Source organism: Poeciliopsis prolifica, unplaced genomic scaffold (genome assembly GCF_027474105.1).
Source record: "Poeciliopsis prolifica strain line A6 unplaced genomic scaffold, Auburn_PproV2 SCAFFOLD007, whole genome shotgun sequence".
NCBI lineage: Eukaryota > Metazoa > Chordata > Actinopteri > Cyprinodontiformes > Poeciliidae > Poeciliopsis > Poeciliopsis prolifica.
The window spans coordinates 6,099,517-6,114,090 of NW_026562382.1; the positions used below are offsets into that span (position 1 = coordinate 6,099,517).

At 40.8% G+C, this 14,574-nt stretch overlaps 1 protein-coding gene across 4 annotated transcripts; it reads right to left on the minus strand.

The window, feature by feature from the left end:
- Positions 1 to 380: 380 nt before the first annotated feature.
- phf11 (PHD finger protein 11) lies at positions 381 to 7,783 on the minus strand. 4 transcript variants are annotated; one of them, XM_055031640.1, is made up of 18 exons: positions 7,608 to 7,783; positions 6,440 to 6,544; positions 6,225 to 6,358; positions 6,111 to 6,139; positions 5,432 to 5,490; positions 5,212 to 5,282; positions 5,080 to 5,129; positions 4,893 to 4,957; positions 4,770 to 4,792; positions 4,254 to 4,327; positions 4,104 to 4,174; positions 4,000 to 4,022; positions 3,825 to 3,856; positions 3,683 to 3,747; positions 3,433 to 3,565; positions 2,073 to 2,645; positions 1,535 to 1,606; positions 381 to 886 (listed from the first exon to the last, which is right to left on the minus strand). In XM_055031640.1, exons 1-18 carry the CDS (start codon positions 7,710 to 7,712, stop codon positions 810 to 812), a joined length of 1,761 nt encoding a protein of 586 aa, XP_054887615.1. In that variant the 5' UTR covers positions 7,713 to 7,783; the 3' UTR covers positions 381 to 809. The 4 variants fall into 4 exon arrangements, with proteins under 4 accessions (XP_054887615.1, XP_054887616.1, XP_054887614.1 ...); XM_055031641.1 differs by having other exon boundaries at positions 2,073 to 2,597; positions 3,825 to 3,859; XM_055031639.1 differs by having other exon boundaries at positions 3,825 to 3,859.
- Between the last annotated feature and the right edge of the window lie 6,791 nt (positions 7,784 to 14,574).

Below are 14,574 nucleotides of genomic sequence, written 5' to 3' on the forward strand. Positions count from 1 at the left end.
GAGCTGATTAGTAATACCTAACATACTTTAATCTTACAAAATAGGCATTTGTTTCTATAAGTAGCTTTTCAAAGCAAATTTGAATAGTTCACTGAAGCAGCCGTGATCAAACACTGCGCCTGACCCCAAATGCACCATCCCCACAATGAGGTTTTAAATAAAACGTGTATAACATTATGGAACTTCAAAAGTGTGCAGCACTTTGATGACTCATGCGCTAGCACAATAAAATGTGATGCAGAATTAAATTGAAGTTTGTTAAAAAGTATTTCTGTGCACAAAGGGAATATTTCAGTAAGAGTGGATTTTCTTGATATGCCTCCAGAACAAAGTCACGAAATGAATAAAAATAGAGCACAAAAATTACACTTTCAAATATATATATTTAAAGCGTTTTATCAAAAACACTTGTAACCAAATGCGTGTGCATAAATCTGTGCAGACTCTAAAACCAAACTTAGCATGTCACTGTAAACGGCACAGTAATCTTTCAGGTCATTAAAATAAGAAACCAAATCAGTTTTAAACACAGAATATTAATATTTTTATCTCATGATAATGAACAACAGTGCATTGAAACATAAAAAAATATATATTTTTAAATACATTAAATACATCAATAACCTGAACACATAAGGAACTTTACAGAAATGAACATTTAAATATATTGGTTTCACATATCAGGAAGCCGGATATTACCACAGTTAGTTGAACTTCCTTATCCTCATGAAAATGTAAAAACTAAAGAGTAAAACTAAATTAAAACTAGAAGATCACTGATGAAAAGTAGCGTCCCTCTGTGCCACGTCTCATCGTCTCAGAGCGGAGACGACCTCCTTCAGAGATGCTGACGCTCGCTGCAGCTCCACTTGTTTCCTTTGCAACTCTGAAAATCAGCATTTTTAGATTCAAATTTAAACTTGTTTGCAAGCTAAAACAATTTAGGTACAGGCTTATTACAATATATTGTAACTTCAATAACCTATTTATTCGCAAAAAGGGGGGTTTACAGTTTCCCTCGTTTATAACATTCACACATTTACTGGAGACTCAACAGAAAAGCAGCGCTTACTGCTGAGGCTGCAGCTTGATGCCGACTATTTATGGAAATTAATACTAAGAGCAAATAAACCCCCTACAAATCCAAACACCACTGGACTTTATCGTTTTGTTTTTTTCATTTCAAATGAGTCCAGCTGCAGCTCTGCTCATTTTAAACAGAGATCAGACGCAGGCCAGCTGGACAAATTTGAAATCTTCACATATGAAAGAAGAGATACATATATTCTTGCTGTAACTTTTTTTTTTTACATTAAACTAGATGGATTGGTCCAACAGGTGAGAAAACCTTGAGCTGAAACTAAGAGCAGCTGACACATTTAAGTGTTTATTGACCAGCAGTTTTCTCTGCTCGGCTCACCCAATGACGAGAACTTCAGCCTATTTCTCAACAGCCGAAGGAAGGAATAATCCCCAGAATGTAAAGTTTTCTTTGACTATTTAACATGAATGAGGAGCGAGGAAAACGACTTACCTTCTTCCTGCTTGGTAACGAGGTCCGTGAGTCTTCCAGAAGCCTGCATCATTGAAAGAGCCCGGTCACAGTCTGTGGAGAAAATCTCAGTTTCACTTCTTAAACCAACACTGTGCTCCACGTTCACTGGCCCTCCTGGTAGAGATGAGTAAGAACCGTTCTTAAACATTCATTGACGCCTTGAATATTTTATTAAGTCTTTTCTGTTTTTAGTGAAATCTATGTCATTGTATTCATTCACCGGGGAAACGGAAAGTCACGGGTTATAAATGAAACACTGATAGAAACTCTGATAACATTAATATAAAAGTTTTAACTACGTCAATTTCATAGAAGTTGGTCGGCGTGTCTAAATGTGTGCATTTTGAAAATTGAAAAAATATTTTTATTCAAATATAAATTGTACTTTTTTTCTAAACACATCATTGAGGTAATAAAAATAAATTATATGAATTTTTATATCCATCTTTACCAGGAGTGACCTGTAAACTTTGCCGCTGTAGTTGTGTTTAGCACATAAGTTTTCTCTGTTCCTCACCCTCCTGACTGGCCTCATCACACTGGATTCTGCTGGAAATGTTGTTAATTTCTCTAATAAACTCAGTGAAGATGGCCTGCGTACATCCAGCCGTGTTGCACTTCCTCCAGAAGCTGGCCGAGTCGACGACAGGTGAGGGAGCTGCTCGGGTGGGGCAGGGCTCCGAGCGAGGAAGAGAGTGGGGAGGGAACAGGCTCTGGGCGGAAGAACGGGGCGGGGGCGGGATAACAGTCACGCGGTCGGATCTGGGTGGAGCTGCGATGAAGTTGGAGCTGGTGCACGGCGGAGCGCTGCTGGAGCGCTCTGGGTAAGGGTCGGCGGCGCTCTGATGAGGGGCGGCGCTCTGATGAGGGGCGGCGCTCTGATGAGGGACGGCGCTCTGATGAGGGGCGGCGCTCTGATGAGGGACGGCGCTCTGATGAGGGACGGCGCTCTGATGAGGGGCGGCGCTCTGATGAGGGACGGCGCTCTGATGAGGGACGGCCCATCTGGTGACGTGTTCTTCGTGCTGCTGGAGTCTGGACTCTGAGGACAGACACAGAGCGACGTCATCACAGCCGATTTCAAGATCAGCTGTGATGATGATTTAGAACGACGACTTGATCTAAACAACTGCAACTGATGATCCTTTTAGTAATCTTCATCTGTCAATCAGAGAGGAAATTGGCACATTTTCATTTAACCACTTAAGCCTTTTTTATACAATATTAGAAATGTAACAAGAAATGCGACATCAAAAGATGCAAATAAATAAGTTCCTTTTTTTAAATGGGACAAATGTATAATTGTCTAAAATGCAATAACAGCATTAATTTACTTTTCTTTCTGTTTGCTCCAATTAATGAAGAATGAAATTCTAAATTAGTCGACGCTTTAAACAATCGATTGATCGCGATTAATCGTTTCACACCAAACGGTGGGAGATCCCGCTCCATTCTGGTAACAAGGTTCAAACTGCAGCCATGTTGCAAACATGAATATGTGGAGTCATTTAATGAGGACGGACAAACTGCTTACTGTTTATCAACAGGTGTAATGGAAAATCTTATCATGTGCTCCGAATTAAACCTATAAAATGAAGTCAGATCAGACTGACAGACTCCTCTGACTGTTTCGGTTCTCGTCTTGCAAGGTTTTAATACATTTCTTATTTCTTCTCATCCAGACTCTGGTTAAATGTAATTTTCTCAATGACACGTCAGACAACGAGACACACTTTCTCGTTTTCTTACGTGCTACTTTGACATAATTGGAACTTTTTTTTCTTTCACAAATCTGAAATAATCCATCTGCAACTGAAGCGCTGCATGTTGTCCACCCAACAGAACTGCTCAGATTCTCTAGTAGATTTAAATCCTACCTTGATTTTCTTTTTTTATTGTCTGCACCCCTTTCTCCATCAGCTGAACCCGCAGGCGCTCGTTAGTTACGGATGGAGGTGAGGGACCCGGGTAAAACTCCACCGGGGACAGCAAACTCTCGGACTCCGCATCCTTGAGAGGAAACGACACACGTTGCATCAATAAACCATCACGTTTTGTTGATGCTGAATCAGAGAAGTTACATAAATCGAATCTTGATCTGCATTGAAGGCTGGACTGAGAACTCACAGAGTGTATGACTGTGTCGTCGTCGTTGTTATTGAAGTCTGAATCCATATTCTCTACCTGAAGCCCTGAAAAAACAGACAGACGTTAGAAAATTTTTTTACGTTTTGATTATATTTCTGGTAAAAGTGGAGGGAGGGCTCACCTGCTGAGGAACATGAAGGCTTTTCTGACTCCCTGCTGTGAGAGGAGAACATCAGGAACAGTTGTGCATAATAATTTACATTTATGGCGAAAAAAAAAAAACATTTTTCAGATGTTTTGTTTAATTTTATCCACATTGACATAGTCAGAAAGTAAAAAAATGCATGATGTGGTACCTGATGAGTGGAGGGAGAGCTGACTGAAAGGCACAAAACATGAGATTATTAAATCACCTTCAGGCTCAAAGATGTGGGAAAAAAACAAAAAACATCCAGCCTACTTCATGCTCCTGCACAAAGGTCGCACTTTCCTCAAAGTCTGACTCTAAAGGCGCAATGAGTCCCTCCTCATCTGCAGGAAACAAGGAAAGTGTAAATACAAAAAATACCAACAAAAATAGTTTCTGTTTTATGACTGGACGAGTTTTAACCTGCGTTTGAAGAATCATCGGACAGGATCCTGCTCCTTTTTACCGATTTCCTTCTGAACGCACCGTCTTCGTCCCTGTGAGGAAGAGGTTCAAGGTATCACTGCAGCTTCCACTGACTCACCCGAAAGAACGATTCAAAGAAGAAATATTAATTATTCATTTTTACTTTTGGGGCTATCACCACATAATCCACTGTTCTTTAAATAATATGAGTTTTTAAGCTTTTGGACATTTGATGATTTTGTTGATGTAGATGTTTTTACCAATTTGTATCTTCCCCACGGTTTTAATACACATTTTTTGGAAGGAGATGCCAGTTTTTTAAATTATGTGACCATCTGATGCTTTATTTGCATCACTGTAACTTCCCAGGGCGTTTCTGGCATCATAAAAAAAAGTATGATTACTTTTAAAGTAAATAAAAGACATTTCATGAGGACAATTTTTCCCAACGCAGTGTTGTTTCACATATATCATAAGGCGGGAAAATGTAATAAAAAATAAATTGTTACTTACTGTTCATCAAAATTTAGCTGTCTCTAAAAAGCAAAACAAACAAACAACCACAGTCAAAATTTGGGTAGAAATCAATGCGATTAAAAACAAACAAACAAAAAAATAATGAAAATGTATAAAAACCTTGGTAAGTGATACACTTGATGAGTCACTGCATGAGGAAGACCACAGGGCAGCTGAAGCATCGCCTGCAAGAAGGTTTACGAGATTTAGCTAAAAATGTATGAAAATAAAAGCAAAACAAAACAAGCAAACAAAAACAAACACAAAAAAAAAACGAGCGAGCACGAAGCGCTTGAGCAGCTCTTACCGTTGGCTTTCGTCTGAAGTGATGAAGGAGCATGCTGGGCACAGAACATCCTAAAAAAACACAAACCTCTGAGTTGATGTGAACTGTAATAATGGAAGTGGAAATGAAAGCGGATGATTGTGAGATACTCACATAACAATGCTGTTGGATAAACTGTCCAAGCTGATATTTCCTTCTTTCCTCTCACAGGTGATGCAGTAAGTCTCATAAGAACAAAACATGGGTATCGTGATTTTATACAAGGGACAGAACTCTAAAAAAGGATTTGCATGTACTTATAATAAATAATTCAGGGAAAATTACCTTTCATATCAATAACAAATGTGTCCCGTTAATAAATGTGAATACAAACCTTTGATGATCCGGCTTTATTGGGGTTCTTGGATCGGGACGTTTTGTATTTGCGATTTTCTGCGAAAAGGAATAGTTCAAAAAAATCAAACATTAAAAGTGACAATCATTTTAGTAATCGATTTTCGTGACCATTAATCGGATAAGAAAATTTGGCACTTTCTGCAGGTTTTCCATAACATCTTAAGCCTTTTTATACAAAATTAAAAAACGAATTAAAAGACGCAGATAATTAATCAATTCCTTTTCTTTTTATAAATAAGAAAATAAATACTTCAATTCAATAACAGCATTCCTTTTAGTGAATGCTTGATCATTTATAGCAAAGGATGCATCTACAGCTGAAAACATAGCTCAAACATCAACATTAATAATTGAATAGCTTAATAAAGATTTGTTTTTTACAGAATTTGAACCAAGTGAAGCTAAAACTGTGACTGACCTTATTTACAGACAAATCATTTTTTCTCTTATGTACAAAATGTATATATTTTTTTGTACAGATTTGGCTCAGTAACTGCTCTGAGCGTCTTGCTTAATCAGCAAGTTTCCATTTTGCTTTTATCGACTATTGTCAACTATTCGATTTCAATGTTACATCACAACTAATCCGATTAATTGCTTCCGACTTATTTACTGGAAGATCAAAAGCATGAAGCCATGCAGATCCGAACACTTACCCGGATCACTGTGCATTCGGCAGTGCAGTCTGTCGCACAACAAAGATAAAGTGAAAAAAAATACATAAAGAAAAAAAGACATTTCTCTAGAATGTGATCCCATTTTCCTGGTACCCAAATTTCCCGTTCTCGTTATCCTCAAATGTCTTGGCTCCCTCTTCCACGGCACACGGGTAGTGGAAGTTCTTCTTACAGCGCTTCACCTCACACCCCGCCGTGGCGCCCTTCTTCTTGCAGCGTGTGCACAGCTAAGACGGAGAGGATGACGGGTGAAGTAAAAGAGACGGCAGCAAACAGGAGGAATCTGTTCACGTCGGGACGGTCCTCACCAGTTTGCGTCCTCGTTTCACCTCCTTCAGCACGTCATCAACAGAGAAGCCGAACAGGTCGTCGAACTGCGGCGTGTTGGTGCAAAAAATGCCAGACGAATAGAGCTAGAAAACAAACAAAGCAAGTCTCTGGGATCAAGCTCACGCGATAAGATGTAACTTATTTAAGGCTTATTATATTGGACAGGTATTCATGAGCTTTGTCACATTTTGTCACATTGCATCCACAAATGTCAAAGTATGTTTTTATTCACGGTTAACCTGCTAGCGTTACATGCTCCTTACATAGTCGTATATTGTATCGGGTGATGCACTTTATTTAAAATTGATATTGTTAAGGAATACAATGTACAGGGATTATTTCATGTATTTATTAGTTTAACTGGTGGGATGACAACCTGACTCACCTCTCAAGTCACAAAAGATACTACTTACTGTGTGCTGTATTTGAGACTTTGATAAGTTTACTTGTCTAACTTTTTTTTTTAATGTGCGTTTAAATTTTACCATGCTGTATATTTTACTTTTACTTGATTAATATTATTAAGAAGTACCTCTAATCTTACTTGAGTGAAATATCTGGATACTAACTTAACTGAATGATTTGGTTTTTTTTTTGTTTTTTGCTAAAATCACACCAGACACACTCACCAATGGTGTGTTAGTGAAAATTATTGTTTTTACAAAGGTTTTATTATTCTAATGTCTTTTTCTATGCCTACAGATCCACTTGTAGATCAATAAAATAAACCATCTATTACCACTGAAGCTTTTTACCCTTTTCTAATACACAAATATATTACCAACTGCATTAGCTTCATATGTTTTATATCAATAAATATATATATATATATATAGAGAGAGAGAGAGATCATGGCTGAATCTCATCACCAGATCAGCCTCTTACTCTCATTTCTGCCTTATTTGCATTTTTAGTACAATGTGTAAAATGTCATACAAAACAGGCGCGTTTATTTTAAAATTACAGCAACATGCTGCACTTTAAAAAGCGCACCTCCACCTTTAAAAAAACAACAACAAACTAAACACCAGCTCACTGTTATTAAATCATTCATACCGCCATTTTTTTAAACCCCTCTCTACTTCCGGTGGTCTTCAGTGTTTTGTTTTGAAGGCGGTTTGCAGTGACAGAAACTGTTGTATTTACCAGGCAGTTCTGGTGGGCAGTGACCTGCTCTTTCTTCGATAAAGGTCCGGTGGTCGGCGTCTCATCGAGCCCGTGGCAGAGGACGCACTTGCGGCTGTGGTTCATAGTCTTCACGCGACTCAATATATCAAAATAAACCCCGAGCGAACAACTACTGCCTCTCGGCCGTTAGCCAATATTCTCTGTAAAGCTTTTCAAACTACACGAGACTTCCCTCCGGGGTTGCCAGGTTTTCCTCACAGGCCCCCGAACGGTTCCCCAGTCCTCGCGAGATCATTGCGGGGAGAAACATGAACATCAGAAAACAATAAGCCTGAAACTAATTTGCAAGTTACCTAAACATGTATTTTTTTTTATACATTGACATGATAACTGTCTTGACAAAAGGGTTCAACTTGTCACTGTATCTTTCTATCTTGGGATCTTTCTCCCCATAGTGAAAACAGTTGAATTATTGTCTGGTTTATGTTTTAAATAAGAATGTGGCAACCCAGTGCAGGACACTTTCAGTTTCAATTCCAATGAATTTTGCTGCTTTGGCAAAAAAAAAAAAAAAAAAAAATTAAAGCTGCAAGCAGCCTCGAACGGCCCTCGCAGCCAAGCGCCGCTCCGGCCTATTGCCACCGCGGGGTACGAGCAACCGCCGCCTCACGCCAGCCACCACAGAAGCTCTCACGCAGTTTTCAGCGCCTCCGCCCGCACCGCGGAAGCTGTTGCTCAGTTTCCATCAACGCTGCGCACGTGCTAAGACAGAAGTTGTTGCGCAGTTTCGCGCCCGTCCACCAGGCGGTACGCATCTATGCGTTCGGCGGCTATCCTTCAAGATGCAAAAAAATGTGGTATAGATTCATTGGTTTAGCGAGGAAATACAGCTGGCGGATTAATGTAGGGGCGCAGTGGAGTCAAAATACATTTCAATGCTGTTTTGCTCTTTAGAGGTCAACAAAGGTCATACGTTTTCAATTTGGCGCCAGTCCGATGATCCACGTGTCATTTAGAGCCGATCATATGCACGTGGCGAAGTAATGCATTTCGTCATTTCTACACCCCAATGCGGTTCGGTCAGCAGCCAGCATTCATAGAGTTCATCATGTTATCGTTTTTAGTCAGTATTCACATGATGAAACCCATATAAATTATAGAATAACAGTAAAACATACAGCAGAAAAAACATGTGACTGCCTCTTAAAAGTGGGCGGGGCTACAGTGAGGTCATCAAGTGACCATGGAAATGTGTTCAGGGCTGTTCTCTAGAAAGACAGAGGAAGTGTGATGATGCAGCTGTGATCTTGCATTTGGAAGTCATTTAATGTTGATGTTTCATGGTAAATAGTGAAAGTTTTACACTAAGCCACACCCACATGCTTGATGTTAACTACAACTGAGATGTAAATGCAGTGCAACTTTAACGTTATCGTGAAATGAGTCAGGAAAATGGTGAAGGTTAAGATGTATCAGTTTAATAAACCGCACTGTTCAGTAATAAACCAAGGGCAATGCACAATAACAGAGCACAGTTAACTTTCAGCACTTTAGAACAATAGCACAGGCTGAATCCCATCCATTAATTAGGTATTAATCACAGGAAGTGCTGCAACTAAATATTACAACCCCAATGGATCTGTAAAAAGATACTTAGCATTTTCTCAGAGCTCTTTCAAACGACATTTTAAACATCTTCTATACATAATAACAAACAACTCTGAATGTATGAAACTGGATGTATCAAACACACTATTCAGTTTATTGAATTAGTCAAGCGCTTCGTTAGCATTAAAAACGTTGCAGGCCTCAGGCATTGGGTTAGCATCCTCCTCAGAATAACTGTTCCAAACATGACGGCTTCCAGAACCAGCAGGAAGGAATAAATTACTCACCGCACCGCGAGTTACGACTGTTTAAACGAACAGCAATGGGCTCTTTGCACCTGCCGCGCTGACGTCACAACTGTATACCCGAATGCGGCTCTTTTTTCCACTTTCAGAAACTATGACTGCTATAAAAGACAAAGTCGTACTTAAGACACAAATAAAACAATACTATGTACTTTGTTTAAGTTTTCATGGATTTCCAAGCCATCCTCAATTAAGACAGCTTGTAAATATTCGTTGCTACAAGTTAAAGCTACCATTTGAAGCTAACGCCGTACACACCGCTCTAAACACTGTCTTAATGAGCCATTCACAACAAGCATGCAAAAGTAATAAAACGAAATAACACAGAAATCTTAAGCAACACGGCCATATTTTTCTAAAAGTAATAACTCTGAATCTGAACAGTCAGCTGAACTAGAACTCCGATACCAGAGTAAGCTCTGTGCTCGTTTTTCTTCGTCATACTTCAAGCAAAAAGTCTGAACTGTAATCTGCCCCCCCACCCCCTCTCCAGTTAACAATAAACACACGTAATATGCTTGAAAATAAGGCACAAACAGTGTCCGTTAGAATGGCTGAGAAATCTTTAGATAATTAAATAGCAGATTCTTACTAGAAAGCTAGCAGGCTTGTGCTAGCAGTTTAAAGAAAATAAAACTCACCTTCATATCTGTGAATGTATAACGAGGCGAACATCTTAAAACCTTTCTTTGCCTTACTTGTTGGGGTTTCGGATCGATGTACATTATTAATTGTTACCTTGGAAAAACATTTCAGCCGTGTTTCCCGAACGTGTAAGCTGAGGTGCAAAGAGCCCATTAAACTTCTCCAACTCCGGTCCAACAGAGCCTTCTTGCTCCAAAGCGTGGTTCGTATTTGCAACTCCAAAATCCAAGCAAAATGTTGAGCGTAATCCAGTTCTGTCGCTCCAAAAAGCAAGCAAAATGTTCAGGAAAACTTTGCAGCTCCAGCTGTCGCCAGCTGACTGTTATTACGTAGCGTCGATCTGTTTTCTCATTGATGGAGTACCACTGCCTCCTGCTGTCGCAATACTGGTATTGCACTAGCAGTACCAGTATTTCTCCACAAGGTGCCAGTGGTACTCCATGAACACTGACCCCAGTGTGTTCTTACTTCGCTGTGTCATAAGTTTTGCTGAATGACTTTGTTTGTATTATTTCTAGCAAAAATGAATGAATGTTTGTACTTTAACCCACAAAATAAACTTATATATATATAAAAATTTATAATAATGTATATTTAAATAATTAATAACAACATAACCTATGGGCTGCTGTTTTCTAGGGGGCGCTATAGAGAAATTAGGCCACGCCCTACAAATATTGTGATGGATTCCAGTCGGGGAGTGGATAAATATTCATCCTTGTGAGTTTGCAGCAGCTGAGCCCGAAAATGTGGTATTGAGAGCCAAACGTATGGCGATGGCGTTACAGGTAACTTCGCCACGCCGCCATGCCCACCTGCTCTATCGTAGCTGGTCGGGGTTGGAATCCTCAATACACCAACATTTCTTCGGTGTCTGGGCACAGTTTCATGTTAATGAGGTCAAAGGGGTCAGATAGCGAACGTTCACAGTAAAACATTACACTTCCTGTTCTCAGGGGGCGTGGCCTAAGTGATGTCATCATTCGACCATAGGGTAATGTAGGAGACCCGATGATGATCAATCACAGAAACTTTGGTGCCTCTGTGAGTTTCTGTGTAGGAGATATAGCAGTTTATGTTTTTATGGCGAGTAGGTGAACTTTGACCCCTGCTAACCCCCCTTCAGCATACTCAAAAACTCACCGTTTAGATAACTTTAGATGAGACATGCCTTATGAACATACTGACCGAGTTTGAAGCCGATCAATCGAAATCCCTAGGAGGAGATAGATCAAATATGAAGGCTGTAAACGGCAAAAATGGGGTCAAAAACCGAAATTGAATCCAAAATGGCCGACTTCCTGTGGGGTTTAGACCATGGCTCCAAGAGACTTTTTTCTACGTCCTGACAAGATACACATGTGTACAAAGTTTCGTATTTGTAGGTTAAAGCATGGCTTGGGGCTGATCATTTAAAGTTTTCTAGAGGGCGCTATAGAGAAATTAGGCTACGCCCACCAAATATTGTGATGGATTCCTGTTGGGGAGTGGATGAGGATCCATCCTTATGAGTTTGCAGCAGCTGGGCCCGAAAATGTGGAATTGAGAGCCAAACGTATGGCGATGGCGTTACAGGTGACTTCGCCACGCCACCACGCCCACCTGCTCCATCGAAGCTGGTCGGGGTTGGAATCCTCAATACACCAACATGTTCTCTGTGTCTGGGCACAGTTTCATGTTGATGAGGTCAAAGGGGTCAGATAGCGACAGTTCACAGTAAAACATTACACTTCCTGTTCTCAGGGGGCGTGGCCTAAGTGATGTCATCATTCGACCATAGGGTATTGTAGAAGACCCGATGATGATCAATCACAGAAACTTTGATGCTTCTGTGAGTTTCTGTGTAAGAGATATAGCAGTTTATTTTTTATGACGAGTAGGTGAACTTTGACCCCTGCTAACCCCCCTTCAGCATACTCAAAAACTCACCGTTTAGATAACTTTAGATGGGACATGCCTTATGAACAGACTGACCAAGTTTGAAGTCGATCAATCAAAATCCCTAGGAGGAGATAGATCAAATACAAAGGCTGTAAACGGCAAAAATCAGCAAAAATGGGGTCAAAATGGGAACTTCATCAAAAATGGCTGACTTCCTGTGATACTTGCACTATGACATTAATTGTAAATTTTGAGCGTCTTGGGGAGTTCTACAAGTGTACCAAATTTCATGTGTCTACGATAAAGTAAGTGAATAGCAGAGGGTAAAAAAGGGTTTTTTCCAATTTCTAGGTGGCGCCGTAGAGACATTTCTGTTGCAATTTTTTCTACGACTTTAAAATACGTAAATTTTAAACAGGCTTAAGGCCTCCGCCAAGTTTGGTGAGTTTTTGAATATGATAAAGCCCCCAAAAAGCCAATTCATTTGGGTGGAAGAATAATAATAATAATAATTAAAGCTGCAAGCAGCCTCGAACGGCCCTCGCAGCCAAGCGCCGCTCCGGCCGATTGTCCACCGTGGGGTACGAGCAACCGCCACCTCACGCCAGCCACCACAGAAGCTCTCACGCAGTTTTCAGCTCCTCTGCCCGCACCGCAGAAGCTGTTGCTCAGTTTCCATCAACGCTGGCCACGTGCTAAGACAGAAGTTGTTGCGCAGTTTCCGCGCCCGTCCACCAGGCGGTACGCATCTATGCGTTCGGAGTCGCTCCTTGACGATGCAAAAAATGTGGTGCAGATTCATTGGTTTAGCGAGGAAATATAGCTGGCGGATTAATGTAGGACGCGCAGTGGAGTCAAAATATATTTCAATGCTGTTGTTCTCTTTAGAGGTCAACAAAGGTCATACGTATCCAATTTGGCGTCAGTCGGAAGATCCACGTGTAATTTACAGCCGATCATATGCACATGGCGAAGTACTACAGTTCGTCATTTTTCATCATCTTCAGCTGTGTTTCTAAAGCACTCTATTTCATTGTTAGAGTAAAACTTACTCAAGAGTGGCGAATTACTGAAATGGTTTGGAAGAAGTAAGAAAACGCTACATTTACTGCATGATTTAATTCAACAAAAATTATCTGAGACATTTCTATCCTTTTAGAAATTTCATGGCAACGCTCTCATAAAGTTTTCGCGCCCATCCGCCCGTGGATCTGTCATTGGGTGGAGGAACACTGACACCTACTGGCGAAATACTGATATTGTTCTTCATCCTGTTTATCTGATGTTTCATTTGTGGAGCAATACTGATCCCAAGTGGCGAATTACTGAATGGTTTATAAACGCCAAAAATGGGGTCAAAATCTGAACTTCAGTCTAAAATGGCCGACTTCCTGTGGGGTTTAGACCATGGCTCCAAGAGACTTTTTTGTAAGTCCTGACAAGGTACACATGTGTACAAAGTTTCGTAATTGTAGGTTAAAGCATGGCTTGGGGCTGATCATTTAAAATTTTCTAGGGGGCGCTATAGAGAAATTAGGCCACGCCCACCAAATATTGTGATGGATTCCTGTCGAGGAGTGGATGAGGGTCCATCATTGTGAGTTTGGAGCAGCTGCGCCCAAAAATGTGGAATTGAGAGCCAAACGTATGGCGATGGCGTTACAGGTCACTTCGCCACGCCACCACGCCCACCTGCTCCATCGAAGCTGGTCGGGGTTGGAATCCTCAACACACCAACATGTTTTCTGTGTCTGGGCACAGTTTCATGTAGATGAGGTCAAAGGGTCAGATAGCGACAGTTCACAGTAAAACATTACACTTCCTGTTCTCAGGGGGCGTGGCCTAAGTGATGTCATCATTCGACCATACGGTATTGTAGGACACCCGATGATGATCAATCACAGAAACTTTGGTGCCTCTGTGAGTTTCTGTGTAGGAGATATAGCAGTTTATTTTTTTGGGAGTAGTGAACTTTGACCCCTGCTAACCCCCCTTCAGCATACTCAAAAACTCACCGTTTTGATAACTTTAGATGGGACATGCCTTATGAACAGACTGACGGAGTTTGAAGCCGATCAATCGAAATCCCTAGGAGGAGTTCGATCAAATACGAAGGCTGTAAACGGCAAAAATGGGTCAAAATCCAAAACTTCAATCCAAAATGGCTGACTTCCTGTGGGGTTTAGACAATGGCTCCAAGAGACTTTTTTGTAAGTCCTGACAAGGTACACACGTGTACAAAGTTTCGTAATTGTAGGTTAAAGCATGGCTTGGGGCTGATCATTTAAAGTGTTCTAGGGGGCGCTATAGAGAAATTAGGCCACACCCACCAAATATTGTGATGGATTCCTGTCAGGGAGTTGATGGGAATCCATCCTTGTGAGTTTGGAGCAGCTGGGCACAAAAATGTGGAATTGAGAGCCAAACGTATTGCGATGGCGTTACAGGTCACTTCGCCACGCCGCCACGCCCACCTACTCCATGGAAGCTGGTCGGGTTGGAATCCTCAATACACCAACATGTTTTCTGTGTCTGGGCACAGTTTC

Bases quoted from the DNA above. Each gene is read 5' to 3' on its own strand.
- phf11 (XM_055031639.1), bottom strand. From the start codon at position 7,712: ATGAACCACAGCCGCAAGTGCGTCCTCTGCCACGGGCTCGATGAGACG. The intron at 6,359-6,439 runs GTGAGGACCGTC...TCTCCGTCTTAG, and splicing joins TGAAACGAGGACGCAAACTG to CTGTGCACACGCTGCAAGAA. The intron at 4,958-5,079 runs GTAAGAGCTGCT...ACCTTCTTGCAG, and splicing joins ACTTCAGACGAAAGCCAACG to GCGATGCTTCAGCTGCCCTG.